Raw genomic sequence first — 16472 nt, forward strand, 5'->3', positions numbered from 1 at the left:
CCTGAAACCGTCCGTGTCAAATAAGGGTAACAAAAAAACATAAGACATTGTGATAAATTGAACATCAGACAAAAGAATCATCAAGTAAAACAATAAATAAATAGTACATGACCATCATAATTTGAATCATGTCCTACATACAGATTCAGTGCTACGCAGTAGGTCCAGTCAAATATTCAGAAGGTGCCGGATCATACATGCTATATACCATGGAATCAATGAAAGAAAAGAGGGAATAGTAGTCAAGTAAAGAGATAAAACCAGAAGCCGATTTAGTTTAGGCACTTTACATTTTGCAGGGTTAGTGATAGTGCAGACACCGATAACTAGTGTACTCGGTACATTGTGCACAATCTGGTTAGAAAATAGAGGGTCTGTGCTGGAATTCGGTGCCGTGTGGTAGTAGAGATTAGCAAGAATCGGGGGGCGTGATAATTAGCCTGAGAAATGTAAAGTATCAGTATATTCTACCAAGTGTGCATGTGCAACCTGGATGTTAATCCAACCCGGGGGCACTGCAGTCATGCATCTGGAAATAAAGGCAGAGGATTACTGTAAAATCCGTAATCCTGTCAAAGGTACACATAAACAAAAAAGCGTGCATGTTTCCTGAAAATAACATGAAAATAGCATGGACAAACTGTTATGAGTAACAGTATATGGGATGGGTCAAGCAGTACTTACTAAATCTCTTGGCCCTCATGGAAAAGGAGTGAATACTGAGGCCCTTTGCTGCATAAAGCTCTAGAAGAAGTAGGGGAAAGAAAAGGATTAACACCGGGGTCGAGAAAACACTAAATCAAGCGTAGTATAGAGAGACAGGGATATGGGTCGTAATGGCCATCAGGAAGAATTGTACCTGAAGTGCAGAGTTTATCAGCCTGATATTTCTCATTTGTATTTCTGCGGTCCCTGGTGCGCTTTGGCATATACGCCACAAATATTCCAGTAGTGTGTAAAGGAAGTGTAGATTGACCCGGAAGTGATCAAAATAAAATATGTACATTTGCGCGCTGTGAAGGCACGTGCCAACTTAGAGTTGTGTGGGTCGTATCGGATGTGAAAGAACAGTACATTGGAAAGAATATTAACATGAAAATAAAGCGGGAGGAGGGAGGGAAAGGGTGAAGAAGGATGTCATATTGAGAACCAATAGTTATCACAGGACACAGGTGCAGACATCATACACGTTACATATTATCATAAAGTTGCCATGTTATTGGTGCGGGTCATGTTACTTCAGATAGCAGTATAGATGAAATAGTACCATGTCTAACTGCCAATTCAGGCCAATAGTATTCGCCTAGTCCACGATATATCATTCAATTTGGGAATGTTCATAATACTTCCTATTACACTATATGCAAGCAAAATTGTTCCATGGTATTATTAATACTATAACATATTAAATATGAACCAAATCACAATCAAATACCAAATGGTGTAAGGCAGTTTCATGCATCTTAAAGTATGAGATTCACAATTCGGTAATGTATAACATTGAGTATAGACACGTATAAGCATAGTACAAATCCTAATTATACGAGATAGGAATTTCTTGTATTTTCAAGATCAAATGTCCATCATTGAATATATCCATAATTAGGTCATTTCTAACACAGAGTATAGACATGTGTAGGATTAGTACAGCTCCTCATTAATATAAAAACATATTAAGTGCAAACCAAGTCATGTGTATATCACAGTTTCTAAAGGAGTTGGTCACATATTCAAGAGCAAATATCCATAGTTAAATATGCTGTTGTCTGATGTTCAATTTATCACAATGTCTATAATACTTACGTTTTTTGTTACCTATATTTGACTCGGACAGTTTCTGGGTTACTTTTGCAACTACCTATGTCTAGCTTGTATAAAAAAACTTCTTTGGGTGTGGTCTGGCACTTTGGTAACTAAACATGTAATAGGTTCTCTGTATACTGCAATATAAAATGTTTGTACACATTGGGGATTATTATGGTGTTTGTTTGTATAGTCATGTACTTTTTTCAGCCTTAACAAAGCTCCAGGACTGCACCCCACAGGGTCCGAAATACATGTTCCCTGCACTGTGTTGCTTTATACAACGGCTCACCAAAACTACTTGGAAGGATAATAAAAATTGATAAACTGGACTCTATCTTAGCAAAGACTTGTGATCGATTTTTTATTGACTATTCATTGTGATAGAGAATTGACTACCACACCCTGTTATCAGCTCCATCCTTCATCGTAGATTAAGTCTATGAAATCAGGGGCTGTCCTAGGAAGTGGGAAGAGGTGTGGGGCATCTCGCGCTCCTTTCGGGGTTACTGAATATGTGGGTCTGGTGCTGAGGAGGGGAGGGTGGATTTACTGAACTTTTCGTGTTTTATGTGTTGTGGACTCCAAAACCTTTTGAATTTCATACAGGGTCTATTTCAAATGTATTACCATGTCATATTTGTGACGCAGTATGTGCTCATCAAATTGTATACTAAACGACGGCTTCAAATACTGTCTTAGTTTTATGTTGAGCGATATTTAATAAAAAAAGAGTTTTGAAAAAAATGAGAAAAAGTTCAACATGGATAGGACAGAAACCTTACTGCATCATTTGCTTGTTTTCAGACAACTGTAAAAAACTTGGCCTTGTGTTTGACAATGTTGTGGGTATTGTTGAAGTGATTAATTCAAAGGATGTTCAAATACAGGTAAGAGTATTCTTTCAACATTTGTTTGTTTACTTTCTAGCTTCAGAGCAAGAGTCTGCATGGCTTGTTGTGGTGGCAGGGGCATACAACATCTAGCTGCTGCTGTTAGTCCTTCATCTATTGTGGCACCTTTCCTTGATCTCAGCATGATGATGATCTCTGTGTACCCTCCCACTGTTTCCACCATTTCTCCTTGTACTAGACCACTGTGTCTGTTCCCTGCTTTGCTCATAAACTCTGCATCCAGCAGCTTAGATGTCAGTGGCGCATTGCCAGTTCAGCTGTTCAACAGGGAACACCTCCCCTAAACCACCTCTTATTATTCTTTCCTCTAAGGCATAAGTTAGACCCCTGTATGTGGAACTGTCGGGCTTTTGGGGCTGCCCCATATTCTGCCCCAACTCACACCCTAAAGCATCTTCCTTTACTCTCACTAACTGTTATATTTTTTTTGCTCCTGTGTTACCAGTATCCTTCACCCCAGCATTGTCAAGTTGCCCCCCCATCTCACTGCCCAGCATGTGGCATATGTTACGTATGCATCACAACCAGATGAAATAAGCCAAAAACAGCTACTTCAAAAATTAATAGGAGTTATAGGAAGCATGCAAAAGCACTGGCCATCTTTATCTCTGTTCTTTGTCTCTGACCTTCCTCTAGACATCAATTCTCCTTAATCTATCCTTTGTCCATGGTTTTTTCTCTAATTTGGTACTTGCTTTAATTTCAGGCTTGAACATGATTTGGTTTAATAACATTTATTTTTCACACTTTTAAAAGTGCTGGTAGGGGTGGTGATGCTCCTCCGCCATAGCAGAGAAGTTGCCACTGGAATTACCACCAGCCTTTCCCGGAGTGATGAGGGCACAGCACAGTTTTATTATAATTTTGTAATGTATTTTCACTGCTTTACATATATGGTATTCCTTAATTTGTAATGCAGAAATAGTACATTATCTGTATAATAGGATGAAACATGCAGTACCAGCATTATGTCTCAGAGAGAGGTTCGAGATGTACAGCAGCAACACTGGCAACCTTCTTCAGTTGTTAGCCGGGCAAGTCGATGGACATTGATGTAGTTCTGTACCAACATTTTTTAGACATTTAGGAACGTTTCTAACCATGGACCTGTGCATTTATGGTTCACAAACTAGTAGAAAATTGTTTTATGTTTTTAGTGAGAATGGCAATAAATCGCAGGCATCGTATCAAAATTACCATGATGCCATAAAACTAATTTGGAAAGCTCAAACTTAGGGTCCAATTTAGAGTTTGGCAGACAAGGTTCTTCCTTGCAAACATGTCGGAGTATCATGCCCTCCAAACTCTTGCCCCCTCAACCTCATTTAGAGTTAAGCAGACCTTAAGTATTCTGTTGATGCAGCCCCCCCCATTGGCTCTGTTGACGGAATACTTCCTCTTACATCCTGACTGAGCAGTGGCCATCGCGGAATGAGATTACGCTGTGTGCCCTATTTAGGATGAATGATGTAATGCTCTTCTTTTCTTGTCCATTACCAACAGGAAAAAGTGAGGGACATGAAAAAACAATAATAACCCTGGAGGAAACTTCCAGGGTGTGAAAGTCATTATCTTTTTTTTGTTTTTAAACAAACAAAACATTTATTTTCATTTGTAAATTTCAAAATTTAAAAGGTTTGGTGGATTGCCATCAAATCTGACGGCTGTCGTTCACCTAAATTTTAGTGCATTGAAAGAACCGACTCGAATCATGTTTTTTTTCAAAGTGCAGAGATGATCATACTACTAGCAGTCATCTCTAAATTTTGCAAGGAGTAACTTTGGGATGGCAGAGGTAACGTCCTACACCATCCCAACATACATTACTCCATCTGCTGGACTCTAAATCAGGCCCTATATGTCCTAACAAGATCCCAACCTTGTGACTAACATAATACCCTAAAATGTAACCGTACCCCAACTCCAAATCTCATCCCAACTCAGCCACATCCTCTCAGTCTAACATTTACTAACCCTAATAGTTAACCTAATTCTAAACTCTCAAACATAACCTTACCTTAACCATGAATCTAATCTTACACCTTAACCCTAAAACTAACAGCAATCCTTACACTAACACAAACAATGCCCTAATTGTAAAGCTAACATTATCCCTTACTCTAAACCCCATTCTAATACTCACTCTTGTTCTAACCTTATTAGATATGGTCACATCATGAGTAGTAGCATTTAGTGCTGATAAGGTTGATGTAGTGCCTACAGGGTAGTGGCACTCTGGGGCAGTGGTGATGCACTATGGAAAATAAATGAAAGACTGATACCCTTTATAGAAACCAAAATATTGAAGGATTCCTGGAAGTATGGTATGATCCTGAAAAGTTGATCCAGTCAAATCCTCAACAAAAGGAGAGGCACTCCTCTTATACAAAAGGGTCAGGGTAGACAAAACTAAAACAGGAAAACAGTTTCCCTTTTGGCAATACTAAATCAGAGATTGTGCACTATGTTTAAAAACACAATGGATATATGCTGGCAATTTAAAAATACAAGGTACAATCAAATATCTTTGTCCAATTCTACTACACACAAAATATAATATACAAACAACGTTGGTATGTATTCTCCTTTTATTTTTCTATATTTAAAAATATTTTTTCTTAATAGCAATAATTCATATACAAACCACCATAAAAATAGGAAAATAAAAAAATCACCCCTATTTGTTCATACATAATCATACACACAAATCTAAATAATATTCTGCAACTAAGGAATTAGATTCACAAAAGCCCATGGATGAGTTCTTGATGTAACACAAAGTCTTCATCTCTTTTCTACCCTTAACAATCCTAGGCGTGTTGCGCAGTCTCGCCTGTGGGTTCCAGTTTGGTGAAATCAGATAAAAACGGCTAAGTCGCAGGAGTCACATGACGCAAGTGAACAAACTTTACTCAGGGTAGAGCGGAGGGCTTTTGAAGCACCCAGGGAATCTGCCCAATGATCCATCTTTAAAATCCGTTTATCAGTGACACAACAGACATTCTGAAAAGCCCTTTTAGGTCTGCAAAACCTATTTTTACAAATTCTTTAAAATATACACAGAGTTGTAATATAAATACAATTACAATTACATTAAAGTATTTATCTCATGAATGCATTGTATACAGAAAGTAGTTGTTTTTTGTTTTGTTTCGTCACTGAAACAGGTTTTTATTACTGTTTTAGACAGAACGCAAAATACAAGCCCGACCTATTGTTTGCAGGTGTACAGAATCCTATCAGTGTACTGGAACTCTGGAGTTTCGAGTTTCCTCCAGTACGAGCACATGCATCCGTTATTGGTTGCAGAGGGTAGCAATGTGATGTTTTTATTATCTTAATGCCACCTGTTTATTCTGTTCCAGGTGATGGGGAAAGTGCCAACCATTTCTATTAATAAGACAGATGGCTGCCATATATACCTCAGTGAGGAGTCAATAGACTGCGAGATTGTGAGTGCCAAGTCGTCTGAGATGAACGTCCTTGTCCCAAAGGATGGTGACTACGTAAGTGCTGTAGTAATAGTTGGCAAGAGAGTATCATTCTACACCTCGTGCTGTAAATTTTTCCTAGTCCAACATGGGTCAAATTGCCATATCCGGACACTTATAACACACATTATCAACAAGTCCTAAAAGGTACAACTTTGAACTATTTACTCATAAGTGCAGGGACCACATTGTAGCTCGAAAATAATTTCTTGGTATTTTATCATAGGTACCAGTGGCATTGTGACTCAGTGGGACATATTGCCGGAATCCAAAAATGTAGTCAGACACTCTTTGCATCTATGAAAAGATTTGGGGAGAATTCTGGTGCTAGTTAAAAGTACTGTTTTTTTTACATTTATGGCAAATATCCACCTGCTAAGAACGGGACATCGGGTTAAAATATTGAAATTGAGTCAGTAAACCAATTTTCACATGTTTCCCCATTCCGTAAGGTCCGAGAAGGGGATAGCTCGTAAACTTCGGGCAATGCCTGGTCCAGAATTGCCATCCAGAATTAAAGTCCCTCTGGTAATCTGAGCCTGGTAATCTCTAGGTGTTTGACAAGACTACTGAGGCCTAGTCACTGCAGCTTTATCTCAGCCTGCCCTTTCATCTGCTAGCTTTCTGAGAAACACAACCTTGTCCGCGGCCTCCCAGCACTACTTTCATGGATGGCTTATAAACATTATTTTCCTAAAGAGACCGTTTTCAGAGACACATTCGCTCATTCTTACTCATCTTTTAGGCTCTGACCTAACAACAGCGGTTCAGAACATTCAAGTTTTTTTTTACACAATAACCAAAACCCACGAGTGACTGTGCTCCTCTTGCTGGCCAATCAAAAGAGATTTTAGGGCACGTGTTCATAAAAGCATGCTAGCCTTTCCCCTTTTACTTCTCCCTTGTGTAAGTGCCCACACAACTGCAGACTGTGTGTTCTTCTAGCACATGTCTCCATGAGGGATTCAGAACCTTCCACCAAACTGGGGGAATATGATCCCTGAATCTTGGGTTGAGGTGAAAGGGGGGAGGGTTCAAGGAAGAAGAGCTGAGAGATGGAGGAATAGGTGGAGGTTATGTAGAAGGATTGAAGGGTAGAAAAGGAGGAGAGGTTGTGGTGGAGAAGTGGGCAGGGATGGCAATTGTAAGGGGGAGAAGAGAAAGAAAAGTGGGAGAAACAGATGAGAGGAAAAGAGAGGTGATAGGAACTCACATTTTTTGTCCCCGGGGGCAGCCAGTCCCAACAACTGCACCTGACTAGGTGGCTTTGATTAATAGAGGCGAAGAGGACACTTTTAGCAGATGTCCTACAGTAATAAACAACAAAGACCTGATTGAAAAGAGGCAAACACTCATTTTCTTTGTAGGACCAGTGCCGGGGGGCTACTACCTCAACCCAAATGCCCAAATATTTCTATTAAAACAAAATGTTTATCAGTCATCTCCATATAGACATACCCCCTACTGAAAAGGTGTAGATAAACAAGCAAAAAAATATCTTCAGAAAAATGTGAGTGAAGGTGAGAAAGTCCCTTGTGCGCTTCCCCAAAGGGGCTTCTGGTAGGTTCTCACCAGTGTGCCCACGTTTTCTCATCATCAGCAACTTTCTCACCAAAGAAAGAAAAAGTGTCCAGTAGAAAGAAGAAAGAGGTGTAGGTAGTGATATTGTGTATATCAAAGAAAGACCTCGTGAAGTGCAAGGATGAAGTATTCCTCCAATTAAAATTGAGTTAAGACTCACATATACCCAGTCCCAATTTTATTCAGATTTGTGAGCTTACTCAAAATTTTAAAACACTGCATGTTGCAGACCTTTTTATATAGGTGGCAACATGTTTCATTGTACTTTGTTGCGGCAATTTCAGCAGGGCTCGAGGTCGACAGACACCTCCCTGGACTCCAACCTTTACATGAAGGACGACAGTTGGTAGCCAAAGTCACTCGTACCAGCTCCCCACCACGTCTAGGGGTGTGTTTTCATCAACTGTAATTCCCTTCTCCTGCACAACCAGTTGCCGAACATATACCGCATCTGCATGTCCTACACTGCCAAACTCTAAATAACTCCCTTAAGCTTCATATGGTGCGCCTAGGTAGGTCATATACCCTACAAATAGGTACCTGCCATGTAGTGAACATGGCCAATTCCATGTAATAAACTATCATGTACTCTAGATAGTGATCCTTCAGTTATTTAATGTGATGAAATGTATTCTCATCAAAGCTCAAGTGACAGTACTGACATTTAATTTTTCCTAATGGAGCAAAGAGACAAGAGGACATTTGCATTCCTATAGATGGCACTGTGAGTTGCATACTCAGTTGTGGGTATCAATGTTAAAACCCGTTTAACATCCATGTGTCCTCAATCTCCCCCCCCCCCCCCTAGATGCCCCCTACGCCAGGCTCCATTTGATCTACCTCTTTAGGAAAGGATTATGCTTTTCCCTGCGGTTCTGGTATGTCACACTGGAGAACAAGAAGGGACAACTTTAGAATCCTCCTCAAATTTTGCAATATTTTAAAGAAAAAATGCTGCTGAATATTTGGGGGGTGAAATTACAGAAAACTCTGTTGCAGGGAATAGATGGGTCTTGAGCTTCTCTCATCCAACAAAATATCACGACACAGTTGTCAAAAGTTATGCATTGTATTGTAATCGCATTTTACTAGTGCTTCATACCATTGATGAGGCAATGAAGCACATTTGCGTATGGGTAGTGTGCTACACCCAGGTGAGTACCTCAGCAGAAAGAGTGTTGAATTGCAGTGCGATTCATTTGGTCTCCCCATGAGGGGTTGTTTAAGGTCTCCCCAGGAAAAATAACTGCTATTTTGCCTAGTGCCGTTAGGTGCGGAAACACTAAGAGCCTGATTCTGATCTCGTTCGGAAAGCAAACCGAACAACTCGTGTCCAGAATGCTTTCCATACGATTCGTGTCAGGGGAGTCCGACCGAACAAGTATGATGCATTTGAATGCATCCGGATACGATTCGGTTGGACTCCCTTTGACTTCAATGGGAGCCTGTGTACCCAATGCGTTAGCAGGCTCCCATTGAAAAAAGGGGTGGTTGGGGATCATTGTGCACCCTGTGGCAGGCACCCCTTGGTGCCTGCCACACTGTGCATGGTCTGAAAGGGGGGACCCATGGGCACCCCCACGGGTCAGAGGGCCTTGGGTGATTGGGGGCCTGCTATGGGCCCCCAAAGACCGCTTCCGGCAGCCTTTTTGATCCGGGCAAAAGGAATCGTAAAGGCCGTCCGAATCGCTCATCGTACTTACTCGCTTGGAAAACCTACTCCATAGAGCTGTACGATTTGGCTCCGGAGGGCTCTATCTCTCCATATGCCTTCCGGAAATGATTCGATCAGCGTTAAGGGTCTCCATGCATTGTACTTGGTAGTTTGAAATTGGGAATGAGTCAGTCGGAAACAAGGGCTCCGGATCGGTTTAGGTACAACCAAATCCGATTCAGAGCCTTTCCGACCGAGATCAGAATCAGGCCCTTGATTCACTGTGTCGAAAGTAGCTCTCCTCTTCCTGTCTTATTTGGACTATTAAATATGACAAAGTGTTTTTACTAGCGATTGGGGATAGGAATAAACAAGAACAAATTAGAGTAAATTCTAAAAGATCTAAAGGCTTAAAAGATGCCACCTGGAGCCAAAATGTGGGAGGACGCAGACTGATCGCTTGTCTTGTATAAACAGGCTAATTACATTTCTGTTGTTTTCTTTTGCTCAGTTAGGAAGAAGCAGCAGCCCAGGCTACAGCCTTGGGAGTGACAGCAAGAAGAAATTCTGGCTCTGAAGTTTGAATGTTGCCTGTGTGCCAGAATTCTAGACTTCAAAAACACAAAACATATTTTCAAGAGCCAAATTGGTTGTATCTATACCGGAAAAAGCAGTTTCCTAGTGTTCAGATGCTCGTAGTGCTGCAAAGAGTGCTTAATTTGTGTTGGTGGGTACAGGTGGTAGGCACCAGCACTCATTTCTGGGGACCAGATATTATTTTTCATCATTAAACTTTGATCCCATAGTAGAGTGCAAGGCAGGAGAGGGCGAAAGAAGGAGGAAGAGGGGCGAAAGCAGGGACGAAACAAAACTTGTGAAAATACGATAAAGTCACGGGAAGCGTAGGGTGGCGGCAGAAAGAGTAATGAGGTAAAATCAAGACTAGGCAACTTTGCAAATTAGCAATTTCAGCATTCGGAAGTGCTGGCATTCTAACCACTCATACTGTCCCTTCTTTCATGCTTCCAGAAGTGCCTTTATTTCTGTACTTACCCATATGAAATACCCTCAAATATTCCAGGAGAGACGATTTATTATTCTAGCCCCAGCCATCGAAGCATTGGGGAAAATGTTTCTTTTTGAGCTTTGATGTACTTTCCAGAAATGTGTACTGTGCCACATTTCTTAGTTGTAGGCTTTCCATGGGTGCATTATGGGCGTTCCCCATGCATCCACCCATGGTTTTAACGCAATTCCAGATTTACTAAGGTTTGTAAAGCTGGAATTGCGGGAAATTGCTACGCTTACCACAGAGAGGTGTACCAAGGAGAAAAATCTTTTTTTTCCTTGTTATTTCCGTTTTTGTATGCATGATGCATTTTGCAGCACGCATAGAAAGAGGAAAATGCCTCTTTGGATAGTTTTTGTACAGGAAGGTTTTCCTTCCTGTAATGTTATGTAATGTAAGTTGGATTTGTAGAAGGTTGCTTGTTACCCATGAGATTATGGTGGGTTGGTGCACGGGAAGCCTGTGATTGAGGTATGTGGGTCCCTTATTGTGTAGTGATGTGAATGGGTGTATGAGAAGTTTGAAATGGTAGCGCTTCTAAATAGAAGCCAGTGAAGCTTTCTGAGGAGTAGTGTGGTGTGGGTTCAGCATAAGAGGTCAAGGATGAGTCAGGTGGCTGTGTTTTGGATCGTTTGACGTCTGTGAAGAAAATGGGATGAGATGCTGGTGTAGAATGCGTCGCCGTAGTTGCGTTGCTGTAGTCCAAAATGCTTCTGATTAGGGCCTGTATGATTGTAGTTATGGCACCTGGGACTTCTTGGTGAGGTTGGTGTTCAAGATTAGGACTAGGTTCCTAGCGTGGTTGGGTGGAGTGGCTGTAGCGTAGGGGTTATGTTGATTCCTCTGGTCTATACAACAATGAGGCAGACTACAGAGATTGAGACTCCTGAGATCTGTCAGTAAAGGACCTCTGGGAGGTGGAGGTACATTAATAGTACCTAAGTGACTGTGGACCGGACTGCAGCTGGTACCACATTGACTGATGCCATCACATTAGAGTATGGTATTTTTCACTTATTCGCATTCTTTTTTTGCACAAAAATAGCAGAGTGACTACAAGTGGGTCCTGAAGAATGACATGAACCAGTAGGTCACACAGGCAGAAACATGTCGGCCTTAACTCAATAGGGAATATCTATACCCCTATTTCTCACTTCGTTTTTTAGCTCGGGACACCTACTAAAGTTAACTTTGTCTCCCATGAGTTAGTTTTTATTAACCTTTCATATTTAATTTGCACTCAGCCCCTCACTCCGACTTCCATTGGATGATTGAAAACACATCACGCTCCTCTCCTGAGGGAGAGTTGTAGCCCACACTGTGTACCTTGCGGTCACAGTGTGTAAGAGGGAACCCAATGATGAAGCATGTCACCTTTGGGTGAGTGAGGGTTCTCGTCTTAATCAGACTAATGCCCTTTTCCCTACACGTACACCGTAGTTTTTTTCTTATATTTTCAACCATTCCTTCACCATTTTGTGAGTATAATATAGTATCGGATGATGTTAGACTCACACTTTTCAACATGTACATGACTTCTCTGGCTGAGTGATGATCCCTGTGGGACTCCACAGATGAGGTCCTTGGATTCTGATGTGAAAGGAGTGAGCCTGACTCATTGAGTTCTTCTGGAGAGGAAGTAATCTATCCATTTGAGTGTTAGTAACTGTTTTCCCACTCTGTGTAGTCTGCTGATGAGTATGTGGTGGGAGGCTGTATCGATAACAGCATAGAGATTGAGGAGGATGAGGACAACTGTCTGTCCATGGTCGAGTATGGTGCATATATCATCTGTGGAAGCGATAAGGGGTGCTGTGGTTGGTTCAGAATCCTGATTGAAAGTTGTCCAGGAGTTTGTGGCATTCTAGGTGGTCAGAGAGTTGCCTGTTGATGGTCTACTCAATGACTTTGGGAAGGGAAGTAGCGAGATGGGTCTGTATTTGCTGAGTACTTCGGGGTTAGCTGGGGTGTTTTTGAGGAGGGCAGTGACTTAAGCGCGTTTCCAGCTGTAAAGGTGGCTGTCTTGAGGGAGGTGCTGATGATGGAAGTGAGTGATGCCCTGCTCGTGGCTCTTCCATGGTTGTAGATATGGTGGGGCCAAGGGTCTGTGGGTGCCCCAGAGTGGACTGTCTTCATTCTTGCAGCACTGTTCTCAATGGATAGAGGGTCCCATGCTGTCAGTTGGTAGTCTTTGGTTGATGAGGTTAGCAGGCTGCGATGGTCAGTGGGAGGTGACTGGGGTTCGAAGTTACTGTAAATCTTGGTGATTTGTTTCATAGAAGCCATCAGAGAGGTTGTTTTTGTAGGGGGGATGGTGTCGGTTGTGGCTTTTGGGTTGGGGATTCCGTGACAGACAATGGTGAAAAGTTATTTGCCATTGTTAGAGCTAGATTCAATTCTGGGAGTCAAGTGTGCCTCTGATAGTGATTTTACCATCTGTCTGAAACATGAAGTTCATGTGTTTCTTAAAAGTGGCTTCTGGGTCAGTGTAAGAGGTACACATGATGGCATCTCTGTGGATGATGGCATGTCCTGGTTTATGGGGTCGGTCTTGGTGCAGGATTTTGTTTCAAGTTGGGATGGCTATTGCACTGTCTGGTGCTGAAGTGGGTTTGAGCCAGGTTTCAGCGAGGAAGAGGCTGGCCTTTGTGCTGGAGTCAATTAGTTCCCAAATTTCGGTGTAGTGCTTGCTGAGTGAGCGTGTTTTGAGAATTATACATGTGAGTAAGTGTTGTTGCGCAGAGTGAGTATGTGTTGTTGTGTGAATGCAGGCCTTTAGTTCTGACTTGGTGAGGGGTGCAGTGTGTGTGCGAACAGGCAAAGGAGCCCACCGTGGACTGAGATGCAGCTCAGCAGCAGCGTTTGTGGTGGCATCCAGGGTTGAGCAAGTTGAGTTTTCCAGCAATGAAACTGCCGGAGACCTTTAGACCAGAGTTCCTGGTAAGGGGTGCGGTCAAGGCAGACAGGCACAGACGGGCGTGCCTTTGTCATGCCTTCAGCGCACTGGTGGCGTGGCTGCACTGCTGCCTCCATTAAGTAGGGCCTTGAAGAGTGGGAGGATCTCAGGGAAGGTAGGTGGGCTCAGTAAATATGGAAAAGGCTGATGGGGAGACCAAGAAAGTCAGGTTGAAGCAGCAAGGTGGATGCATTCAGCAGAGTCAGTTGGGGGAAAAACAAATGGAAGAAACCAAGATGCAAAATGGAGCATTAAGAGGAGCAGAATATGCAAAAAGGAGGGGCAGTTGAAAAGAACAAAAGATGTAAAAAGGAGCAGTTAAACAGAGACTGTGGGGAAATAGAATGGATGGCACAAACAAACAGAGTAGTTACCAGGTTGGGGGCAGAACGAGTAGCTAACAGGTAAAATGGCAGGAGACAGACAGCAACATAAGTCAGAAGGACAAGGTGAGGTCAAGGCCACACTGAAGCAGAAGAGAGATATCTGGGCACCTACACCTGTACAAAAACAATTCTTCCCAGAACACAGGCACCCTTGCACCACTGTGCAAGGATGCCTGCGTTGGCACTTGGCAGCCTCAAGTGTGCCAGCTCAGGGAGAGAGCTGAAGAGAACCATATCTTTCTAAATACAATACTTTTCAGCTTTCTCAAATTCGTATATTGCAACACAGCAGCTTGCCTTTCTGCACTGCATTGCGTGAATCCTTAATAAATCGCCCCCATGTACCTGCTGTGATAAAAGGTACACCATCTTGTACTGGTGCATTTTTAAACCTGTCTCATGGAACCAATATTTCTTCACACTATTGGGCTGTTGGAAACTCTTTTGCACAATAAATCACCACACGCACTGCTATTTACTGGTTGTTTTAGTATATCATCGTGAGGCACTTCAAAAGTAAATTAAAGCATCAGTGTGGAACAGTTCACCTGCCCACAGTATTACTACAGATTTTTTTGTTTTTTTGGATGTTGTGGTATGAGGCAAACTATCCAGGCCTTGGCCTCATTTGCTTTGACAGAATGGTATTAACATCTGTCCGCCATTGAAACCTCTGACATCTTGAGGCTGGCTTGCCCTTTTCTATGTATAACAAAGTGTATGTTGCATGTTTCTTAGCCATAATGGTCTGTTCTTTAGTCAGATTGTTTGGGAAAAACAAACCAGTGGCATTTAGGTGTGTCCATGGAATGTGACCAGTGCGTAGTGTCTGTAGAGTCCAACTCAGTAGCATAATAGACCTAAGTTGTGATGTCTCATGTTGCATAGAGGACATGTCACTCTGTATGATGTCGATAGCAGACAACAAATGATACCTAGAGAATATATCAGTTGTGGCTGGTATCAGGGAAAAGTGGCAGGGAAGCACAGGGGGACAATAACAAAAAGCAAACAAAAAGAGAACTTATCTGCCACTTGTTGCTTTTCTGCTCCTCTTGTTCTACTGCTAGTGGACAGGCTGAGACTCCTGGACTCCCCTGCGGCCAGTCCAGACGCTGTTCTCATGCTTATAATACGAATATGCAGCACAAGAGAAGCGCTGGTATTGGCCTGAGCGGGCTGGTTTTGAGCTCCCATGGGGACTGCTGTTCTCCACCCGGCAACGCATCTCGGGTTAGAGAGATCTCAGTGCTCATGTCAGTATGGCCGTCCTAAGACAGCTGGCCAACCCAACATGCACACTTGCAGTAGTGCCCACCACTTCTCCTCTCCCTGCTGCAGTGCTGTCATCAGGATGGCCTCGCCCCCAAGACTCAACTTGGTAAAGATTTTTTTTATAATAAAACTGATTTCTTATCATTTTATTTTTTAAGTTTATATCTGCTGGCAGGGGGACGATGCTACTCCACCATAACGGAGGAGCCGCCTAGTGGATAATGTGGCCATACCATTGTCTACCAGGCAGTTCCCCAGGGCACAGCTTTGTTTAATATCTATGTTCAACCCCTGGCGGAAGTTGCAAAAAGCAGAGGCAGAGGCCTTTCAATGGTCTCATATGCTGATGACGCTCAGTTTGTCATCTCGCTATCTAATACCTCTGACCAACACATCACCAAGTTTCGAAATGGAATGATAGCCATTCCAGAATGGAGGACAACCAATTTTTTGCAGCTGAATGCAAATACATCTGAGATCCTCCTTGTAGGCAGGGATGCTCTTTTGGAAAGATCAGTGGTGGCCTACGGCACTGGGAGTCTCTCCCACCTCTAAGGATACCGTAAAAAACCTGGGTGTGTGGTTGGACAGCGCACTTACCTTCCAAGCACAGACAAAATTAGTGGCGGGCAGCTGCTTAGGCCTCTTACGCGGTCTGAAGCCGCTGCTTGGGTTCTTTGACTTTCCAATACTCCAAGTCATCGTCCAGTCTACTATCCTTTATAGACTGGAATATTGCAACTCTTTGTATCTAGGTGCCAATAAGGCAGGCATCAATAGATTACAGAGGGTGAAAAATGCCGCTGCCCGTACCCTAGGAGACCTTTTGGCCTACTGTGTAGAACCGACCGCATAATGTGGTTTGATGGGATCGATTGACACAATCTCTTGTGCTTGCTGCCAGCAAGGGGTGGTAAAAGTAATGTTCTGGCACCTTCAACAGCCACAACAGGTACAGGCATTTTGTAGGATGGGCCTAATTTCTTCTTTTCCACAATTTTCTACCTGACCAGATCACCGATCTTTGGACTCCAACCAGGAGTTGCTGGTGCTTCCTTCACTTCACCAGTGCTCTGAGTGTGTGGGAAGTCTTTTAGCTATTATAAGACATCCAAACGTTTGCTGATATCAAAAGGTGTTTCTGCCATCACTTCACTGGGACGGTCAAGGTCTGGAACCCACATCATAACCCTGAACAGGATCTAAGAGGGAGTCTGAGCACCTAGGGATTTCCAGGCAGATCATTTAGGGCCTTCTGGACCCCATATAGGTGGTGGACTCAACTGCGACCTGAACATAGTACCTTAGCTATTCAAGACTGCTTTAAGTCCAGTTCTTCATCT

General features: G+C 42.6%; 1 protein-coding gene across 1 annotated transcript in view; it reads left to right on the forward strand.

Moving 5' to 3' along the window:
- Positions 1–16472, forward strand: part of CAP2 (cyclase associated actin cytoskeleton regulatory protein 2) — a 472201-nt gene that overhangs the window by 421243 nt on the left and 34486 nt on the right. Inside the window, exons 11-12 of the mRNA XM_085607081.1 lie at positions 2611–2693; positions 6083–6223. Coding sequence (XP_085463207.1) covers positions 2611–2693; positions 6083–6223 — 224 coding nt within the window. The remainder of the gene's footprint in view (positions 1–2610; positions 2694–6082; positions 6224–16472) is intronic.

The sequence above is a fragment of the Triturus cristatus genome, chromosome 5_2 (assembly GCF_964204655.1).
Source record: "Triturus cristatus chromosome 5_2, aTriCri1.1, whole genome shotgun sequence".
NCBI classification, from domain to species: domain Eukaryota; kingdom Metazoa; phylum Chordata; class Amphibia; order Caudata; family Salamandridae; genus Triturus; species Triturus cristatus.